We start from the raw sequence: 19,788 nt of genomic DNA, 5'->3' as shown, positions 1-19,788 counted from the left end.
CAACAATATTTTAAAATTCATTTTATATGGCACATTCACATTATATTTATGGTAAAATCCAAAATATTATTAGATGTTATCAATTTTTTTAAAACATATTTCTATAATATATTGTCGAAGATGATTTTATATCTATCACATTTATATATTTGTTTACTTTTATTTTTTATTGGTATATTTGGAAAAAACAAAGATAAAATATTTTTATATAAAGTTTTATGAAAACATAATTCTCCCACCAAAAAAATATACTATTTATTGAAAATCTAACCTCAAATGATTTGTTCATGATTGTGATCATATGATATTTGAGATATGACTTTCTGTCTGTGATCGTTATCGAACGGTGTAAAAATGCGGGATTGAGCAAATTTTTGTGTTGTGCAAAAAGCATGATGAGAAGTAGGCCTAGGCGTTCGGGTCTTCGGGTCCGGTTCGGTTCCTTTCGGGTCCGGGTCCTTTGAATCCTAAAAATTTAGACCCAATAGATACTTAGAAATTTTCGGTTTGAGTTCGGATCGGTTCTTCTCGGGTCCAGGTCGATTCGGGTCTATAATTAAAATATCCATTAAATACCCATAATTTTTCGGATCCATATCGGGTCCGGTTCGGGTTCGGGTATTTAAGATCTGAAAAATACATGACGTACTCAACTCCATAAAATTTAGTCGATATTTGTCATTTATATCTAAAATTTTATAAATAACTTAAATGAAACTTTTAATAATTAAAATAAAACATTTTAAACTCTAAATTTTACATTTTAAAGCTTCATATTACTTAAAAAATGTTACAAAATAATAACAAATGTTGTTAACAAAAAAAATTTCAACTACATCAAAAATAATATATATATATATAATAGAACATAATAGAACACAAAAAATCATAGTTTTGAATATACTTGTTTTAAGTCGGGTACATATCGGTTCTTATCGGGTCGGGTCTATTCGGATCGGTTCTTATCGGGTCCGGATCTATTCAGGTCGGTTCCTTTCGGTTCCGGTTCTTTCACGTAAAAGAAATTTAGACCCAAAAGGTATTTTTAAATTTTCGGTTCGGTTCCGGGTCGGGTATTTTTCGGTGGTTCCGGTTTGGGATTTCGGGGAAGAGAAATCACCTCTTTCATTGCACTACTTTTGTTACAATTTGGTCACATCTAAGTGGAGCATTCACTAACCCTAACTATAGCCTAAACTGCTCGAACACTATTCTTTCTTCTCTTCGATTGGTTATCGATCAGAATCTTATGAAGTTCCTAATCACGTCAAAAAATTCCCTCGTCTCAATGGTCTATATTCGATTTAACTGCCATGAGCTCATCAAAGCTATACACTCAACTTCATATCCTATGGAGCTTTATAGAGTTTTCATGGATATTGAATGCTTAGCTTCTTGTTTCAAGTTTATCTACCTTTCTTTCACTCCCAGGGATCAGAACTTGTTTGTTGATTCATTGGCAAAAAAGATCTACGTCTCACATTATCTCTGTATTAAACTGCTTTATGATTAATGCATGATTTGTTTCTCAATAAAAAAATATTGAAATCAGTTATGATCCATATTTGTTATACAAACAACAACCTATTAACTTTCACTAACCGAGCTAGGAAACAATAGACAACATGGACGGAAAAATCTTGTTACAATAAAGTTGTGGTTCAGCAATAATTAAAAAGCAGTTTGGAAACTACAAATAACACATAAGTGCAATGTTTAGTCATATTGCAATGGTTGATTACCAAATGTTGCAAAGATTGATCATCAAAGGCTACATTGGTTATCAAAGAATGCAATGGTTCACTTGAACTGTTGCAAATATTCATTACATATTACAGTTCTACATTTAAATAGTTGCATTGATTCACTTTTTTTTTTTTTTTTTTTTTTTTTTGTCGTCGCATTGATTCACTTAATATCCCAAAACAATATTTAATCTGCTAATTAAATTATATTTTCTATTTATTTAATATGTTGATTTTTGTTCCACGCGTACTTTGCTTGAATTGAACATAACATAGCAATGTATAAAAAATCGATTTGAGAAGATTTAAATAGCATGATCTTTGATTGAGATGTTTTTACTAATTGAAGTAAACAAAGCTGTAAAACAAATGATTTAATATGTAGTTTTCTTATAAAAAGCGGTTGTAAGATAAAAACATAAAACACATAATAAAATAAAAATATTATAACATCATGAAAGAAATATTAAAGGAAAGATACTCGTAAAACTGTTTTATTAATATTATATGGTTATGAAAAATGTCACTTCTTGAAGCTTAATACAAATACTATTTGAGTTAAAATGTCATGAACCTGCAACTGCAAATATCAATCCAGCATTCGATTTTAACTTTGGTTTGCAATGCAGTTTGCTTTAAAAATGTTATGACCAAATGTTCAAAAAAAAAATGTTATGACCTGTAAAATGAAAGCGATTAAAATTTCCAGAAGTGTGTTATGGACCATCAAGTTCTTGTCACACAAAATTTCCTGCTGTTCCAATAATCTTGATGAGATTCTAGCAAGGTTTTTGTGTTTTACCAACTCACATCTTTAGATTTGGCAATTGGCTTTCAAAATTTTTTGTGAACATGTTTCTTCAAAAGAGAACCCATAATTTCCCGCTGACGTTAAATCACAAAAGCAACAACAACAAAAGAAAATAGGACAAAAGACAGCTATTGCCAAGCAAAATACAGACGAACAAGAGAAATTTATCAAGCCTTGAAGGTTACAATTATCCAAACTGTGTAGTTTTGACGTTAAACAAAACATTGCCAAAAATTTGAGAGGTTACGACACACCAAAACGACATTCTCTTGACTAATTAATTTAGCACCAAGACTGATTTTCTCGCATGTACAGATGATAAAAAAAAGAAGTAAAAGAGGCATTTACCCGACTGTATCTGGTCCTAAACCCTCGAGTTGAAATCCCAATTGTTCGGTGAGAAGAAAACACATTGATAATATATCTCTTCCTCTTGTCCGGCTGCAAACTGGAAACCAACTGGAAACCAAAAGAACATTTGAGAAAATGTTTCGTGTGCTCTACTCAATGCCATCCCGATATATTTTGACATTTTGTGGCCTAAAGAAAATTTATGTGGTAACATATATATATTTAAAAATTAATTTTAAATATATGTTGGTTCAAAATATATTTAATATTTTCTCTTTAAAATATAAAATGATATAGTAGTTTAGTAGAAGATATTTTAATAAATTAAAATCACTCGCTTGTTTGAACTATTATTATCTTTAGTAACACAGAGAAAAAAAAAATAGAAAACAAAAGAATAACATTATTCAAACTAAAAGAGGAACACACATTTCAAAATAGAAAAAAAGAGAGGATATATTACAAGTCCAACATTTTTGACTTTGAAGATGTAAGACTCCAACTGAAACAAAAGGTGAAAATTAATGTTTTAACCAAACTATAATCATCATTCAAAAAACAATGTGCCTCAAAAATTGTAAATTATTTTTGTGGCCTTAAGCTCCAGCTTCACTAACCTTATGGCAGGGGCGGCCCTTGCTATATATACTACAATATATGCAATCAGTTAAATCTCATCTCTAGCTATCTAACGTGCCTATCAAAACAAATTTGGTAAAAATACCTTTCCGACTTAACTGATTCATGGAATTGAAATGGACAAACGATGACAATCTGCTTCGTTGAACAGAAAATCATAACTTTTCACTTTGGATCTTTTGTTAAATGAAACAACTTTAGGTGTTGCAAATCTTACCTGCGTTGAGTTCCTACGGCGATTCAATCTAGAAAGATTCCTTTCTGATTTCGAGATAGATGAATAAGTGGTTTTAAATCATCGATTCTATAGACATATTAACTCTAAAATTCTGGATGGGAAACAGTATCAGAGGAATCAATGAATTTTGAGAAGAATATATGTTTTTGAGATTGAGTAACACCACATATGAACGGTAAATTAAGGTTTTAGTGGGTTAGAGATACAGAAAATAGGATGAGGACACACACAAAAGGAGATGGCGAGAGAAACATCAAGACCGCGGTGGGAAAATTCAGAGAGAGATAATTTTCAAAAAAAAAAAAAAAAAAAAAAAAAAATTCAGAGAGAGAGAGACAGTTGTTTTCATAACGAAAAAAATTCACGGTACATGATGGAGAAAATCTGTAGGACCCTTGATTATTATGTCGTTTCATGGCTTGGTGCAGTTGTTACGCTGACCCATTTTGAAACTCTTTTCAGGGAGTTACATATTCTCAACGGAGGGGGAGTAACGTCCGTCTTCACTCCTCTGTCCTAAACCGGCACATGTTCTTGTCAAGGAAGTATAATTGCAAATCAGGGTTCGCCTCCTCGGCCTTGATCAAGATAGTGCTTCTAAGAGTCTGACTTTGGCTCATGTGAACCCTCCATCAAATCGTCAATCACCTGCATCTTTCTTGCCATTGTGGTTTGACATGTTCCAACTTCCAACCGTAAATTATCTTTATCATAATCGTATCTTCTGGCTTCTACGTCACAAACGTTTCTTAATGCGTTCTCTATTTCTCTCATGTTTCAAGTTGTTGTTTCAAGTTGTAATGATGTATCTGATGAGAAGATAAATGGAAGAGAAATTAAAAAAAAAAAATCTGGATGACAAGAAATTTGAATGAAAGAAAAACGATGAAGAAAACTGATAAAGGAACAATATATATATATATATATATATATTATTTTTTTTGGTCAAAAAGGAACAATATATAAATTTTAGAAATTTCATTTTGAAAGGGTAGCGTGAAGCGTTGTATCTTTTGAAAAATGAAACGTGAAGACACATCGTTTGGATTTTTTTTTTGTCATCAGACACATCTTTTGGATTACTAACTGATGATGTCATAACATTTAAATGCAAGTAAAACATAACCATTAGATTGGACAACGAAGCAATCTTTACCGTCTGATTTAATTTTTATTTTCCTATAAAAAAATGCTGACCTCAACAAAGATAAAAAAATGGGTTTGCTATTACGAAAAAGAAAACGGAGCTTACCCGATTCAATCTATTCCCAAAGGCGAGTCGATATACCGTAACTGTTCGGTGAGATGGAAACGCATCCCTCAATGTATCTCCTCCTTTTGTTGCTAAAACTGCAAACGAAATGGACATTTGAACCACTGTATTATGTGCAATTGTTAGAGTAATAAGAAACGGACAGAAAATCTACAAACTATTTACTCTCATTTCACAAAGCATATCCACAATATGTGCAATCAGTTAATGGCATCTCTATCTAACGGCATCTGTGGATGATAACTCCACACAAGCAGTAGATTAATTAATCAGTGGGTTGGGGAGACAGAAAAAGAGAGTGGAAATAATCAAAAAAGAAGAGACGAAGATAAATCAAGAGCATTGGAAAGTTGACATTTGAGATCAGCGGTTGAGAAACAAGTACTCGATTAAGTTTAGTGGTGATGGAATCAGATAAGAGATTATTCTATAATGAAAAAAATCCACAAAGCAACAGAAAAAATTGAAGATAGTATGATAAAACTGAATGTAAATAAGAACAATGAAGATATTAGGATAAAGAAACGATATATAAACTAAAAGATTCTATTTCGAAAGGTTGTGTCTTTCGGAAGTAACGATTCATGAAAAAGAATCAAAGAGATGCCATTTGCATTATTATTGATGATGTCAGACGTCTAAATGAAACTAAAATTGTGTCCATTAGATTGTATAACCGCAACAATTTTAACCGTACGATTTTACTTTTATTTTTCTATAAAAAATGATGACATCAGCAAAAACAAAAAGTAGGTTTGCTATTATATATAGATTGCTTCTTGCAGTATATAAGTAAAAAGTTCATAAAAGACCACAAACAACATTATAAGTTGAAAACATTATATTAGAACAATGTAGGTTTAAAAATGGTTAGTAAAAGTTTGGTACAATTCATTAAATCACATAGAAACTGACACTTTAAGGACGTGTCTTGAATCAAATTAAGTAAAAACGAATAGAACCCTTTGAGTCCATAATGTAGCTGAGTATATCTGTATATATAGAGATGTTTGGTCCTAATGCAACTTCATTAAGACCAAAAATAGAGACCCTCCTTTGATCAACTTATCTAGTAGTTACAACGTTCACCTAATAATTTTCTTACACACATTTTACGATTAAAAATATGAATTCCTCCCGGAGCCTCGAATACGTGCTCTCCATGCAAGGCGGCGATGATGACCACAGTTACGCCAAAAACAGCTACGGTCCGGCGGCAGCGTTAGCCTCAAGCAAAACAATGCTGACGTCAGCCATCGATTCCATAAAGCTCACCATAGGAGGCTCATCTCTCATAAAGATAGCAGATTTAGGCTGCGCGGTCGGAGACAATACGTTTTCCACGGTGGACACGGTGATTGATGCTTTAAGTCGGAAGCTAACTGTGTCTGACGGAAAATCTGATCAGCCGGAGCCGGAGTTAGAGGTGTTCTTCTCTGACTTGCCTTCGAACGACTTCAACACGTTGTTTCGATCGTTGGAAGACAAAGTTAACGGCTCGAGCAAAAAGTACTTCGCCGCTGGAGTTCCCGGCTCGTTCTATGGGAGGCTGTTTCCGAAAGGAGGGCTACATGTTGTCGTGACCACGAGCGCCTTACAATGGCTCTCTCAGGTATAGCCTATATTATTTTTAGGTATAGGTATATATATATAATTTTTTTTTTGTTCACTTATTGTACGAATTTGGGTATTTAATTATCTATGTAACTTATAAAAAAAAATGTAATTTACATTGGCTGTGAAAACAGAAGATTCAGATTGATTACTATAAATAGAGATAATATATACATTTAGTAAAACTATATAAATAGAAAATAAAACTCTAATATTTCATCAAATGTTAATGAACAATATCTCAAAAACAACAATCAGTAAAGTCTGATTATGGTATCCTCTAATAAAATTGTCTCCGTGAATCTAAAAGTAGCATTATTTGATTTTTTGGATATTCAGGTACCAGAAAAAGTGATGGAGAAAGGATCGAAGACATGGAACAAGGGAAGGGCGTGGATTCAAGGAGCAGAGGGAGAAGTTGTGGAGGCATACGCGGAGCAGTCGGACAAGGACTTAGTCCAGTTTTTGAAATGTCGGAAAGAAGAAATTGTAGAAGGAGGAGTATTATTTATGTTGATGGGTGGTCGACCTTCTGGCTTAGTTAGCCAAGTCAGTGATCATGACTCCGGTCTCAGGCACCTTTTCACTATTTTAATGGATCAAGCTTGGCAAGATCTAGTAGATGAGGTCATCTTGACCTCCATGTTTTTATTTTATGGACCGTTTTTTATGTTCTATGGAATTGACAAAATGTTTCTTTTTTGGGTGAGTTTGTAAAAGGGTCTAATAGAAGAGGAGAAAAGAGATGGATTCAACATTCCGGTGTACCTGAGAAGCACAGAGGAGATAGCGGCTGCGGTTGATCGTTGTGGTGGTTTCAGGATAGAGAAGATGGAGGTACTGAAAATAGCTGACCCCATGAATGCTAAACAGCAAGAGTTGAAAGATCCGGAGTCTTACGGTCGAGCCATGTCTAACTCGGTTCAAGCCGGTCTAAAGCCAATTGTTGAAGCTTATCTCGGCCCTGACCTGACCCGGAAGCTCTTCAAACAGTACGCAGTTCGAGCTGCTACCAACAAAGAATTTCTCAAGGAGAATTCTTTCTATTACATAATCGCTGTCTCAGCGATTAGGGTTTGATATATGTTAATGTTATCTATGCACGTATATGCTTAGTATAGCATGCCAAAAGATTATTATATCTACGGGCTACGACATCATTTAATGCATGCTGGAATAAGTGATTATTAGACTAAAACCATTGTATTTCAGATATAGCATTTTCCCTAAAGTCTGAAATCTTACAATCTTTCCCCTACATTTTGTGGTTTTAGTGAATTTGAGAAATATATCCTCCGTGAAACAAAGAATGGCCCTGGAAACAAAACATTTATCTAATACGTGAGAGATGAGAAAAGAGAACCTCCTGACCACCAATGACACTTTCCTACGTGACACTCATTAAAACCGGTTTATTTGCTGAATAACCATATTCACAATGAAAATTAAGAAAATGGCAATGATTTTGATATTATTAAGAAACTAACATTTGTGATACAATTTATCCGGTTATACCCTTTTCGTTAACAATTACCCGGTGAATGTATTATATATTGATGACGTAACTGAGAAAAGATATGGATAAGAGGGAACCGAAAACTTTTCATATTAAAGAAGAAGTAGACATCCACGTGACAAGTTTATTGACCACATATATATATACATCCAATGTTCTATTTTATATTGTCGAAGTAGTATAGGATGCAAACTACACCCTATAATCCCTATATACTAAACACTAACCCAACCCAACCCCAACTCATAAATACTAAACCCTAAACCCTAATCACTAAATTTTAAACCCAAATATAAACTATAATACATCCACGTCAAATGTTTATTGATCACATACATGTACACCGAGTGTTCTATTATAAATCGTCGAAATAGTATAGAAATCAAACCACACCCAGAATCCATAAACACTAAACATTAACCCAACCTCAACTCTTAAATAATAAACCATAAACCGTAAATACTAAACCCTAAATCCTAACTACTAAATTCTAAACCCAAATATAACTCTAAATCAATTATAAAACTAAATCCAAATAGAACGGAACAAAATAAATATCATACTATATATTGGTAAAAGTATGAAATGTCTATGATTACATTAAAAAAAGTTAATGATGACCTTAACTTCAACATCCACCTTCCAAATACCAAACCCTAAACCTTAATTACTAAACCCTATACCCAACTATAAACCCTAAATTCAGATATAAACCTTGAACTCAAATAAAATAGAACAAATAATACATATCAATGATCGAAACTATGCTATATAAAATGAAAATAGAATGGACTTGTAAAATCTATATTGCTCAAAAGATCGATGACAGAAGAATTAAAAATTGACGAAATCATAAGATATTCGAAAGAGATTAACGACATTAGAGAAAAAGGTGGAAGAGACAACATCGTATGAATGCCATCCCATTAACATTCTGTTTTATTTGATGTCATAGTAAATTCTATTCCATTTACGTTTAACTATACTATTTATCTTTACAAAATTATATACAAAGGTAAATAACAATCCCGACATGTAACAAATGAAGAACTCAGATTCGTAGCTTATAAGAGGACAAAGGCAAATTAGAGCCTTGAAATTCGTTTCTGCAATTTCCAGTCTCGTACACGAATCAAAATATAAACTTCAGCTCGTCGTCTACTACTTGCCATATTCCTTGCTCCAGTCAATTCCGACAGACAATCAACTGCACACGTCACTCGCTGCACGCAACTTTGGAAGCTATCTTCTCATCAGCTTCCATGATCCTGTTCTGTTTCGTTGGGACTGTCGATTTCAGAATCTGAGAAGCCTCCTCTAGCTTTCCTCAACGTCGGAGCCGTTGAAAGTGGTCTTCTTCTTCATCGAGAATGTAAACGGTGGTGATGAAGGTCTCGTAAATCTGAGATGGAACATATTCACTTTCACCAAATTATCAATTAAATATTTATCTAGCAAGTGGTGTGTGAATAATAAAGAACCACAAATTATTATTTATATTTATTTATGATTTGTTTTAAAATTATTTGGTAGCAGGTTTCAGCGGTCAGTTAGGAGGGTAGTAGTGTATTAATATATAAAATACACGTTGTATCGATGTATGGTAGGACATTTAGCTATAGAGCTAAATATTTTTTTTTTCTTAGCCATACCACCTAATTTCTCTAACGTATATACTTAATTTTCACCCCAAAACTTAAAGAAACTCTCTCCCATCACCTTGAATTCATTCCTCTCACGCCACACACCAGTACACAACCATGGCTTCTTCTCCTTCACCATCAGTTTCAAATCCTTAAGGAAATACCCAAAAAACAAAACAATGGAAGATCTGTATTTCTTCTTCCTCAAGAAACACTATCTAGCGTCGAGAATGCGAGGACGAGGTCCACGTGGTGGCTTTCCGAGCTCTTGTGGTGGTGATGGCTCGACTTCCACAAACCAACATCAAAAAAACATCGACGTGATCAGACCATCTGTCACACCTGAAAACACACCTCTCGGTGGAGGGTCGCCGAGAACGCTAGAGGATATGATACTTCAGCTAGAGGTTGAAGAAGATATTGTTCGAAGAGCTAGGCTCCGTGAATCTTACTACGGTTCTTTTGATAATTGCGACGACGATGATGATAACCTATATCAGCCAGTTCGGATGTCGTGCGTTAACAGCTCTGATATCTTGAGGTGTGTCATGCTTATGCATATATAGTGATCACTCATAGTCATGAACTCCAACGTATAGTTAAATACTTAAATGTTTATATATTAATATATATCTTACGTAAATTTGTTACCAAATCATGATATTAGAGACTACAACTTAAGTTTTTTTCATTGTGAAAGCTATAGTTTTGTTATACTTGTGAGTTGTGTAAGAGAGATTTTTTTTCTGTACGATCCGTATTGATACCTTAAGTATTACCTAATTACTGTGTGCTAATTATATTTGCTTGCCATTAAGGTCGGCGAGGAACGCGTTGAACCAATATATACCCACGTTTCTCTCTGGACGGTAAGGATGCGATGTACCGGTCGTCATTCTAGTGCCAGCTTGGTGCTAGTGCTGACGTGACAAGACTGTTGGGAATGCCCTAAAATCATTTTGTACTTGATCTCGTTAAAGTCTTAGTGTTGAGGTTTGACAATCCTATAAAATTAAGTAGTTATAATGTTTAGTTCGATTATAATCTATAGATTGAAAAACTATTACTAATTTTATATGATCCTATAGGGTCACACACCTGAACAAACTAAACAAACTAAACAAACTAGATTAATAATTATGGTTTTGGAAGTAATATAATACATAAGATGTATTATACTAAAGTAAGTGATAATTATAATAGTTATAATTATCTTAATGGAAACGTGTATGTGCATGGGCTTTAGCCCACCAGCCCTTAAGTTGACTAGGTTAAGCACATTGCCATGTTATTATATATATACATGGTGTTGTCCTTTCATTAATTACGACGAATGCAACTAAAACCCTAAGGCGACCAAAGACAAAACGTTTGTCTAGTTTGGCGGAACTAGCATCCCGTTGTGAACTATAAGTTATTGAAATCCATAGTCAAGGTTGTAAATTATACATCATCATTAAAGTAAATCTACTCAAATATGACATTAAATAATTTTATATAATAATATTTTACAAATTTTGAAATATTATTTATTTCTATTTTTATAACTATAGAATTTCATTACCATGTATTAAAAAGATAAACAATACTATTTTGTATAATACTATGTGTTATATTAGTGTAGTATATTGGAAAAGAAAAAGAAAAGCAGAGAAAAAAAGCTGGAGGCACGAGTGAGAGGTATGGGACCGTGGTTTTAATTTGGAAGTAGTTCAGGTGTTTGAATGTGTAATTTTATAATGTTTTCATTGTGTGTAATCGGATTATTAGGATTATTGGCTTTATTGTGTGTAATCAGACTACTATGATTACTAGATTTATTGTGTATAATTGGACTACTAGAATTACTGTGTTTATCGTGTGTAATTCGGATTACTAGGATTACTGGATTTTATTATGTATAATTTGAAACTCCTATATATTACAAGTAGTACCTATATTTAGCATATCTAACCAATATATCTATTAGTAGACTTTGTATATAGTAAATAAGACTATTAAAACTATTTAGATAAATATTTTCTAAAGTTTTAGGAATATTTATCATTTTTCGAAAATGTTTCCTTAACTTTCATGGTTGTTACAACCATGTGAATCGTAAAGATATAATAAATAGAATCTATAAAAATACTTATTTCAGGTAAAATATTTATGTAATATTCTTCCCTAATGATATTAATCGTATAAAAAATTGGTTTTACTACAAAATATATCAAGTTGACATGGCTTTACTAAAAAAACTTAAAATTGTCCAAAGTATTACTATGTGTAAAGTAGTATTACTATTACCTCGAAGGTTACCAAAAATTACGAAGTATAATTAGAATAGTAAATCTCCTATATATTAATTGATAAACATTACAACTTTTTTTTGTAGCCATGTGTCATAACTAGGATGATTGTTAGAATCATTAGAGAAATAGGTTGGTCCATCTAATTATATAATAAGCTTTTTATTAAACTAATCATAAATTCATTATTATTGTTCTTTATTATTTCCTTAAATAAAAATTACGAAATTACCTAATGTGGTTAAAGTATATATGGCAATTAATGATTTTGAATAATAAAGATTTAATAAAAATTAATAGATCTTCTATTATATTTCTTTAATATTAAACCATATAATAAAAATTAAACAACCACATTAACCATATAATAAAAATTTAGATTTTTCTGTATGTGTTATATTTTGAATTTTTAAAAATTACCATAAATTACTAATACTCTTAAAAGTCTCACATTCAAATTTTGTGATCCATGATTTAATTTTTTTTATGACAAAATACAAATGATTACAAAATCATATAAGTAAAAGTCTAATTTAATTAATTATTAAGATTATATATATATATATATATATCATTTTAAATTAAACAATATACCACATAAAATACACAAATATTTTAATTTTAAAATTTACTTTGAACAATTTTTTTTCTGATAAAAGCTCTGAACAAACATTGACAACTTATTATTTTTTAAATTACAAATTACTAAAACAATTAATCCCACAATGGAAATTTTGTTATCACTAATTTAAAGTTTTTGTTATAAAAGAAACAAATGATCAAAAAATAATATGAGTAGAAAATATTTTTTAATAGATATTAATATTAAAAATATACTATATATGTTAATATCATTTAAATTTAATTATATATCCTATCAAATAGAAAAAAATATTGTTTGGATTAATAAAATTGATTTATATGTGTAATAGTTACTTATTTTTAATTGTTTAATATATATTTATTATTTCATAATATGTAAAAAAATATAATACATAAAATAATTTTTATATATAAAGTTCATCCCGCGCAAAGCGCGGATCTTAATCAAGTATATGTATATAACGGCTACATGTTTTAATTTGTAAATTGTTTATTATTATTTTATCTCATCATGTTTTTATGTGTTATCGTTTTGTGTTTCTATATCCAAATTAAATAAATTTAATTTTTATTTACAGATAATCAAAATAGACACGCGCTAAATAAATTTTTGTTGGATATAATATTATATATATATATATACTAGGGTTGGTCCCGCTCTTCGGGCGGGTAAGCAAATGAACGAAATAATACAAATATATTTTAAATTTTAATGAAATTTTAAGTTTTAATTTTTGACTATTTTACTACAAATATTACCATTTCTTTTTTTAGAAATTATATAATTGTTACTATATTAGAACAGTTCTTAAAAATATAAGTATTTTACTTTGTTCACAATATTTTTTATTCTTGAATTGGATAGATTTGTAATACATTGTTCTTAAATTTTATAATTTAAACAATTTAAAAAACAAAAGCCAATTTATTAACTTTTTGAGAAAAAAAGCATGTAGCATAAAAATATGATATTCATTGTTACTGTTTCAAAATTAATAAATAATATGTTAGGTTATATATTTTTGTATTATTATATTTGAGAAACATATATTTAAGTTTGTCCTATTATAATTTGTTTCACATAATATTTTTAGTTAAATGATTTTACTTTAATTTTCAGTTTTTATCATTTTAAATAAGAGACTCAACTTCAATTTTTTTTTTTTGGGGGGGGGGGGGGGGGGGTTAAATAAATTTTCAAATCCGATTATTAATGAATTTGTGTTCTATTTTTACTATGTCGGTATAGATGTTTTAATATGTTTGTTTTAGTATAAGTTATCTAATATCATTTCTTTTATTTTGTTTTTATCGGGTTATTTTACATTATTATTTTGTTCGACTATGAAACTATATATTTTTTATTTTCATATTAGTATTAATATTATGGTTGAACTTTTGATTTTTGTACTTAAAAAAAAATTACATTATATTAAATATAATAACCTTACCTTTTATGTTGACGATACTTACAAAAATATACTTATTTTACCTTTTCTTTTTTTTTTCTTTTTTGACGTCACTTATTTTACCATTAAAAACAATTCTGATATAATTTTATTAAAATGCTTAATTTATTCTCAATTATATGCAACATTAATTTGGACTATTTTTATAACAGCTTTCACTATATATTTTACTATTGTTTTGTAAGTTATATATGATATTGATTAATTTTTCTAAAACAATACTGATTAATTTTTAGAGATATAATGATAATGATAAATATTTTATATCAATTTTTAAAAATTCATATCAGTATTAAAATTATGGTTGAGATTTTTATTTTCGTATTTAAAAAAAAAATTACATGAAACTAAATATAATAACCTTACATTTTATGTTCACATTACCGACAAAACTATACTTATTTTAACATTACAAACAATTTTAACTCGAGCGGGTGTCAATTTTTTTTATCTCCGTTTGTCATAAATGTTATACAAGATTTGTAATGTGCGTACTAATATAACATTTTAAAAGATAATAATGTGTTTAATTACATCAAATATTATTTTGCGTTTTACCGTAAATTATATGACTGATATTTATTGGATATCATATACACAAATCCAAAATTTACAAAAAAAAAAAGAAATTTATGTATAAAATATCTAGAAAATCAAAATTTTGAATTAAACAGTAAATGTTAATTTTCTGAAAATCAATCCAAAATTGTATGTTTACTTCTATTTTAGTAAAGCAGATGTTAAACATAAATGTTGATTGATCCGCAAGGTTAGGGGCGTGAATGATTCTGTTAGCTAATTATATGCAAGATATATTAGGTAACATGATTACGGTGGCGCATATATCTGGTTTCCAAATTTTTTGTTGATTACCCAAAGATTTTCTGCAATTGAAAGTATCCCGCTTATGAAAATGATTTTCTATATATTGATAATGATTAAATAGTAAAGATTTTGAATATATGCATATCTAATATCGCTTGTAATTAGGATCATGTTTATTAACAAAGATTTAATAATTTCTATTTTCAAATTTGGGCTGCTTTGTTCAGCAAGTCTAGGTGCGGTGATGCTCAAATTGCTGATGATAATTTTAGTATCAAAACTGTAAATATAAAATTTATATTAAATATATATTGGTATGTTTGTATAAATTAAATATAAAAAAGTTTATTGTACATTGATTTGTATGGTTTGTAAAATTATAATAGGAAAAGAGGTTCAAACATAATGATATAACCAAAGTACATTTGATATATGGAGATGTTTGTTTACTTTGTAAATGACATAAATAGATATTTCAATACAAAAAAGAATAAATAAGTGAACACTGGAGACGTGAACTTTAAAGTAAGAACTTATTTTTGTTAAGAATAGAATTATGAAACGTAATTAATCCGTAAAAGATAAAATATCCATAAATATAGCTTCATTTAATAGGTCAGTGGCATGACAGTGTAAATATTGTGGAAAACAAAGGGGTAATCTAATTTTGTACTCCCCTTTTAATATATTAGATATTAGATGCAATTTTGCTTGATATGCATGCTTTTGTAATGCCTGATACATGGGTGATACGTAGTAAACTGCCAACAACCTTTGGTTGATCAGTTTCCTTATTTTGTTGATATGTAGGTAGCTTGTAATATTATCGACCCATCTGCTATGACTAAGGCCATTAGTTGACTGCTCATCAATATTTTGTGATTTGTATTGTTAGGTCTCTTTGTTAGTCGCCTCATATCTCTCATTTGATCTGTATTCATATTTATGTGTTCTTAGAGAACATTTTATTCTGGACTCATTCTATTTCTTCGCATTGTATCCTGATTGCCTTTTACTTTATGCAGATTGCAGCAAACTTGGTTCTAAAGGAAGGGATCGTCAGGCGCTGATCAGATAGATAAGAACTCTTCAATCTATCATTATAGATTTTACCACATTAAATGTTTGCAGTGTTCATATTGGAAACCACTTCTTTTAAATAAGAAATGTCTCAGTATTACCAATTGAACACTTTAACTATTTATTTTTAAAATCACAGTCCTAGCATTTCTAAATATGGCTTCACTTAAGATCCCTTAAATATGTTATTATGACGACACGTATATATATGGCGTTACGGCATCCACGGTTGAAGGAGATCTTGCGGAGTGGGAGATGATGAAAAGAAAAAAGGCTTGGGTTTGTGGGGGAAAAGTCAGAATGTTGTGGCTGAGCGATTGAGGAACCATGGAGGAGCTGGATGAAGCTGAAAATCTGATAGTTACTTTAGATCTGCATGATGAAATTTGATTATCATGGTCGGCAGTTCTTCTTTAGGCTGTGTATGTCAGTGTCTGAGAACAAAGCTTATTCTTTATTTCAAATCCAACGATTAGTCAGTTCCGTAGATTCTTAGTTTGATTTTTTAAATCTATTTATCTTTCAACCTGTAGTATTTAGTAATTAAATAGGAAGCTTTCACATGAACCCATTAAATTTCTCTGCTTCTTTTATACTACCGTTTACAGACACAACATACAACAAATTGGCCTAAATAATTTATAGAAATAAACGAATCATAGCCCAATATTTCTATTGAACGACTTTATATACAATGGCAGTATGGCACACTAAAGTAATGCAATCTAATTGTGCATGATGGTTGATAGAACTCAAAGATATTTGTCCTTTGTCGTACTTAATTATATGAAAGTCAAGTCACTAAAACATAAACTTTTGAAGACTCTCACTCAAAACAACTTAGTTCCTCCACTGCTTCGCCAAACTCTGTCACCACTTTACCCATATTAGTAGATTCACAATCTACTCCCGTTACAACACCTATTATGAAGTCTCCATCAATCATTACCAACACTAAGGTTTGTGAAACTTTAATTGTTGGTCCCTAAACCACATCATCTAACCCTTACGCATTTGAGAGTCCTTCTCGGTTCGAAGTGTTAGGTGATGTAGATGAAGTTGTGACAGAGCCATCTAGCTCGCTCAGCTTGGCAAGAGGTGAGAGAAAGACAAAACTTCCTCTTAAATACCAAGATATGGAATGGAAGACTATTCGAGGGAGAGGAAAACGTGGTCGCCGTGACCGTGGTTCTTATCACTAAATATTATCTTTCATTGCTTTATTGGTTATTCTAGTCTTTACCTTTGTCATTTTATAGGTTGAGATTCAATGATTCATGAAGCTTATTTCATGCAAACTTTATCCAACTATAAGACTCATAGTCTTATCTTGTAATAATTTATATTTTTTAATTTGAAAGCCTTTATTCAAAAAAAAAAAAACTTAGTTCCAACACAAACGAAACACTCAATAATAACTCGCTGTGAAAAATATTATTTGGAAGACATCAAAACCAGCAGCTGTGGTAATTCCATTGAGAGGTTCTCCTTGCAAGACTTGGCTCACCAGAGAGAACACGAATATAGATCCTAATGCTGCTACCATACTGTAAAAGTCATTCAAGAAGTAGTAACTTAATAAACTTATACATAAATAGCTTGTGAACTGATACTAACGCAGATTCGACTTGCGTAGGTTCAACTGTTCAAGATCCTCAAATCCTGTGACATTAATATTGAATCTGTCAAAAAAAGTAATATCTTCATTTAAAGCACATGTCTCTTTGTCTCAGTAAGTTCAATGTTGAACTCAACCACAAAAATTTAAAACTTTCAAGCGAGAGAAAGAAGAAGCCCAAAAAACGCATACTACAGAAGGAGAGGAGATCTGGACTCCCAAAATCTCAGCAGGCAAACTTCGAAGGTGGAGCTACAACGACGGCTTTAAAGTCAGAGAGCATGAGAAGAAGTTTTATTGCCATCTGATGAGCCTTGATCCTCTATTTTCTCTCCTACATGTCGTGCAGTTTAGGAGGATGAGACGGTGCATGTCTTCTCACGTCCCTCTCCAAAGTATATGTCCTCTCGTGTCCATAAAAGGTATCTCGTAATGGCTCAGATTCAAGACGTTTGGTATAATCCGAAGAGACCAAAGGAAAATCTTTTGTCCCTGGTGGAACAATCTTAGGCGGTGCCTGAAAATTAGCTTCCCCGGGATGACTCAGTGACTCAGGTTGACCTGTAACACCGCCGCGAGTATACACTGTGCCATTCAGACATAAAACAGAGAACCCGTTAATGTCACAAAACATAACACATATGTCTTTTTCAAAGGTGAATAACAAATCTGGCTCACCGTGCCAATTTGATTCTTGTTCGCCATATTCTTCTTCCTACACATCATGAACGTGGTAATGGCCATGACCATGACCATGTTTGGTAAGACTGTTTTTGATCTTCTTAGCTTTTTCTTTCTCTTTCTTTAACACCTTATTTGTTCCATTATTGATTATCCCTCTGCCCCTGTCTCTTGTGTTGATATCTACATGAACCTTGGGTGATTCATATCTGATGCGCTAATCGCATCTGTTTTAATCACATTGACCAAACACCAGTCCAATTCAAGTTTTTGTTTTCACTCTTTGTGTTAGAATATAGATATATATGACGATGAGATTAGTTTAAAAATGACCTTCAAGTTTTCTTCTTTGCTTTGTAGCGCGATACAGAGCAAGGTTTCTCTCGAGGCTGGTTATCTCAAGAGGCGACCTTATATGATCCGAGATGACCTCAGTGAAAACCGGAACCATCACTGACGATAAGTCTTCTTGAGTTCAGCCTCTCTGGTTCACATCATATAAATTCACCTCCACGATCTTTATGTTTCACCGACGACCTTTCACATTACTTAGATAAGCTTTGGCCAAACAAAAGGGAAAAAACCTCCTTATATTGTATAAGACAACATAACAAATCAAGATAGAAAAGGCTCACTTAGCTAGACATTATACTGAAAAAATTGGGAGGAATGAGGATGATGTTCAGGGGAGGAAGACTGACTTTATGACTAATCGTCATGATCGTGGGTCAAAGAAGTAAAGAGGTTTTAATGGCGACGAATCATCGCATCTCGTAACGTCTCGAAAAAAAAGGTTTGACGAAACGACGCGAAGAAATCTCGAGCAAGAGATTCCTTCTGAATACTAGGATTGTCCGCGAATTGTGGATAGAGTTATTGTTTCATCTCAATATTTGTTAGGGTTATTGCACTACAAGAAAAATGGGCTTTGATAGCAATGAAAGATAACGTTTTTACTTTTCTGCTATGGTTGACATACCCGTTAGTTTTAGATAGCGTTTGTATATTTAGAACCGCTATGATAGAACTGTATATTTAAAAACGCTATGCTAGCGTATTTTTAATAGCGCATTATTAAAAACGCTATCTTTGACTTTTTAAATCTCTAAACCCTAAACAAGTTTTAACCCTAAACTTTAAACATAACTTCAAAATCTAACTATTTTGATATCAAATCTTAAATTTAACCTCAAATATTATAAATTCAAAAATTATTTCTTTTTCAATAATTAATCTTAAATCCCAATACCTTAAACCTTTAACCCCAAACCCTATACTCAAATCTTTATTCTAAACTCATAACTTTAAATCTAAAATCTAAATTCAAAAAAAAAAAAATCAAACTTAAACTTAATTCTTCAAATTAATTCAAATTTATTTTCGAATTTTAA

At 31.3% G+C, this 19,788-nt stretch overlaps 1 protein-coding gene and 2 long non-coding RNA genes across 4 annotated transcripts; 1 reads left to right on the top strand and 2 right to left on the bottom strand.

Moving 5' to 3' along the window:
- Positions 1-1,845: 1,845 nt before the first annotated feature.
- Positions 1,846-5,736, bottom strand: LOC125580160. Its single transcript, XR_007317897.1, has 2 exons — positions 5,037-5,736; positions 1,846-4,593 (listed from the first exon to the last, which is right to left on the bottom strand). It is a non-coding gene; the product is annotated as an uncharacterized LOC125580160 (long non-coding RNA).
- A 253-nt stretch (positions 5,737-5,989) lies between these two features.
- LOC111211796 (gibberellic acid methyltransferase 1-like) lies at positions 5,990-7,931 on the top strand. 2 transcript variants are annotated; one of them, XM_022713067.2, is made up of 3 exons: positions 5,990-6,669; positions 7,011-7,298; positions 7,392-7,931. In XM_022713067.2, exons 1-3 carry the CDS (start codon positions 6,184-6,186, stop codon positions 7,749-7,751), a joined length of 1,134 nt encoding a protein of 377 aa, XP_022568788.1. In that variant the 5' UTR covers positions 5,990-6,183; the 3' UTR covers positions 7,752-7,931. The 2 variants fall into 2 exon arrangements, with proteins under 2 accessions (XP_022568788.1, XP_022568789.1); XM_022713068.2 differs by having other exon boundaries at positions 7,382-7,869.
- A 9,843-nt stretch (positions 7,932-17,774) lies between these two features.
- Positions 17,775-19,256, bottom strand: LOC106400082. The gene is made up of 3 exons (XR_001280241.3): positions 18,731-19,256; positions 18,395-18,624; positions 17,775-18,301 (listed from the first exon to the last, which is right to left on the bottom strand). It is a non-coding gene; the product is annotated as an uncharacterized LOC106400082 (long non-coding RNA).
- Between the last annotated feature and the right edge of the window lie 532 nt (positions 19,257-19,788).

Source organism: Brassica napus, chromosome C1, assembly GCF_020379485.1.
Source record: "Brassica napus cultivar Da-Ae chromosome C1, Da-Ae, whole genome shotgun sequence".
NCBI classification, from domain to species: Eukaryota; Viridiplantae; Streptophyta; class Magnoliopsida; order Brassicales; family Brassicaceae; genus Brassica; species Brassica napus.
This window is presented reverse-complemented; position numbering and strand designations above follow the sequence as displayed.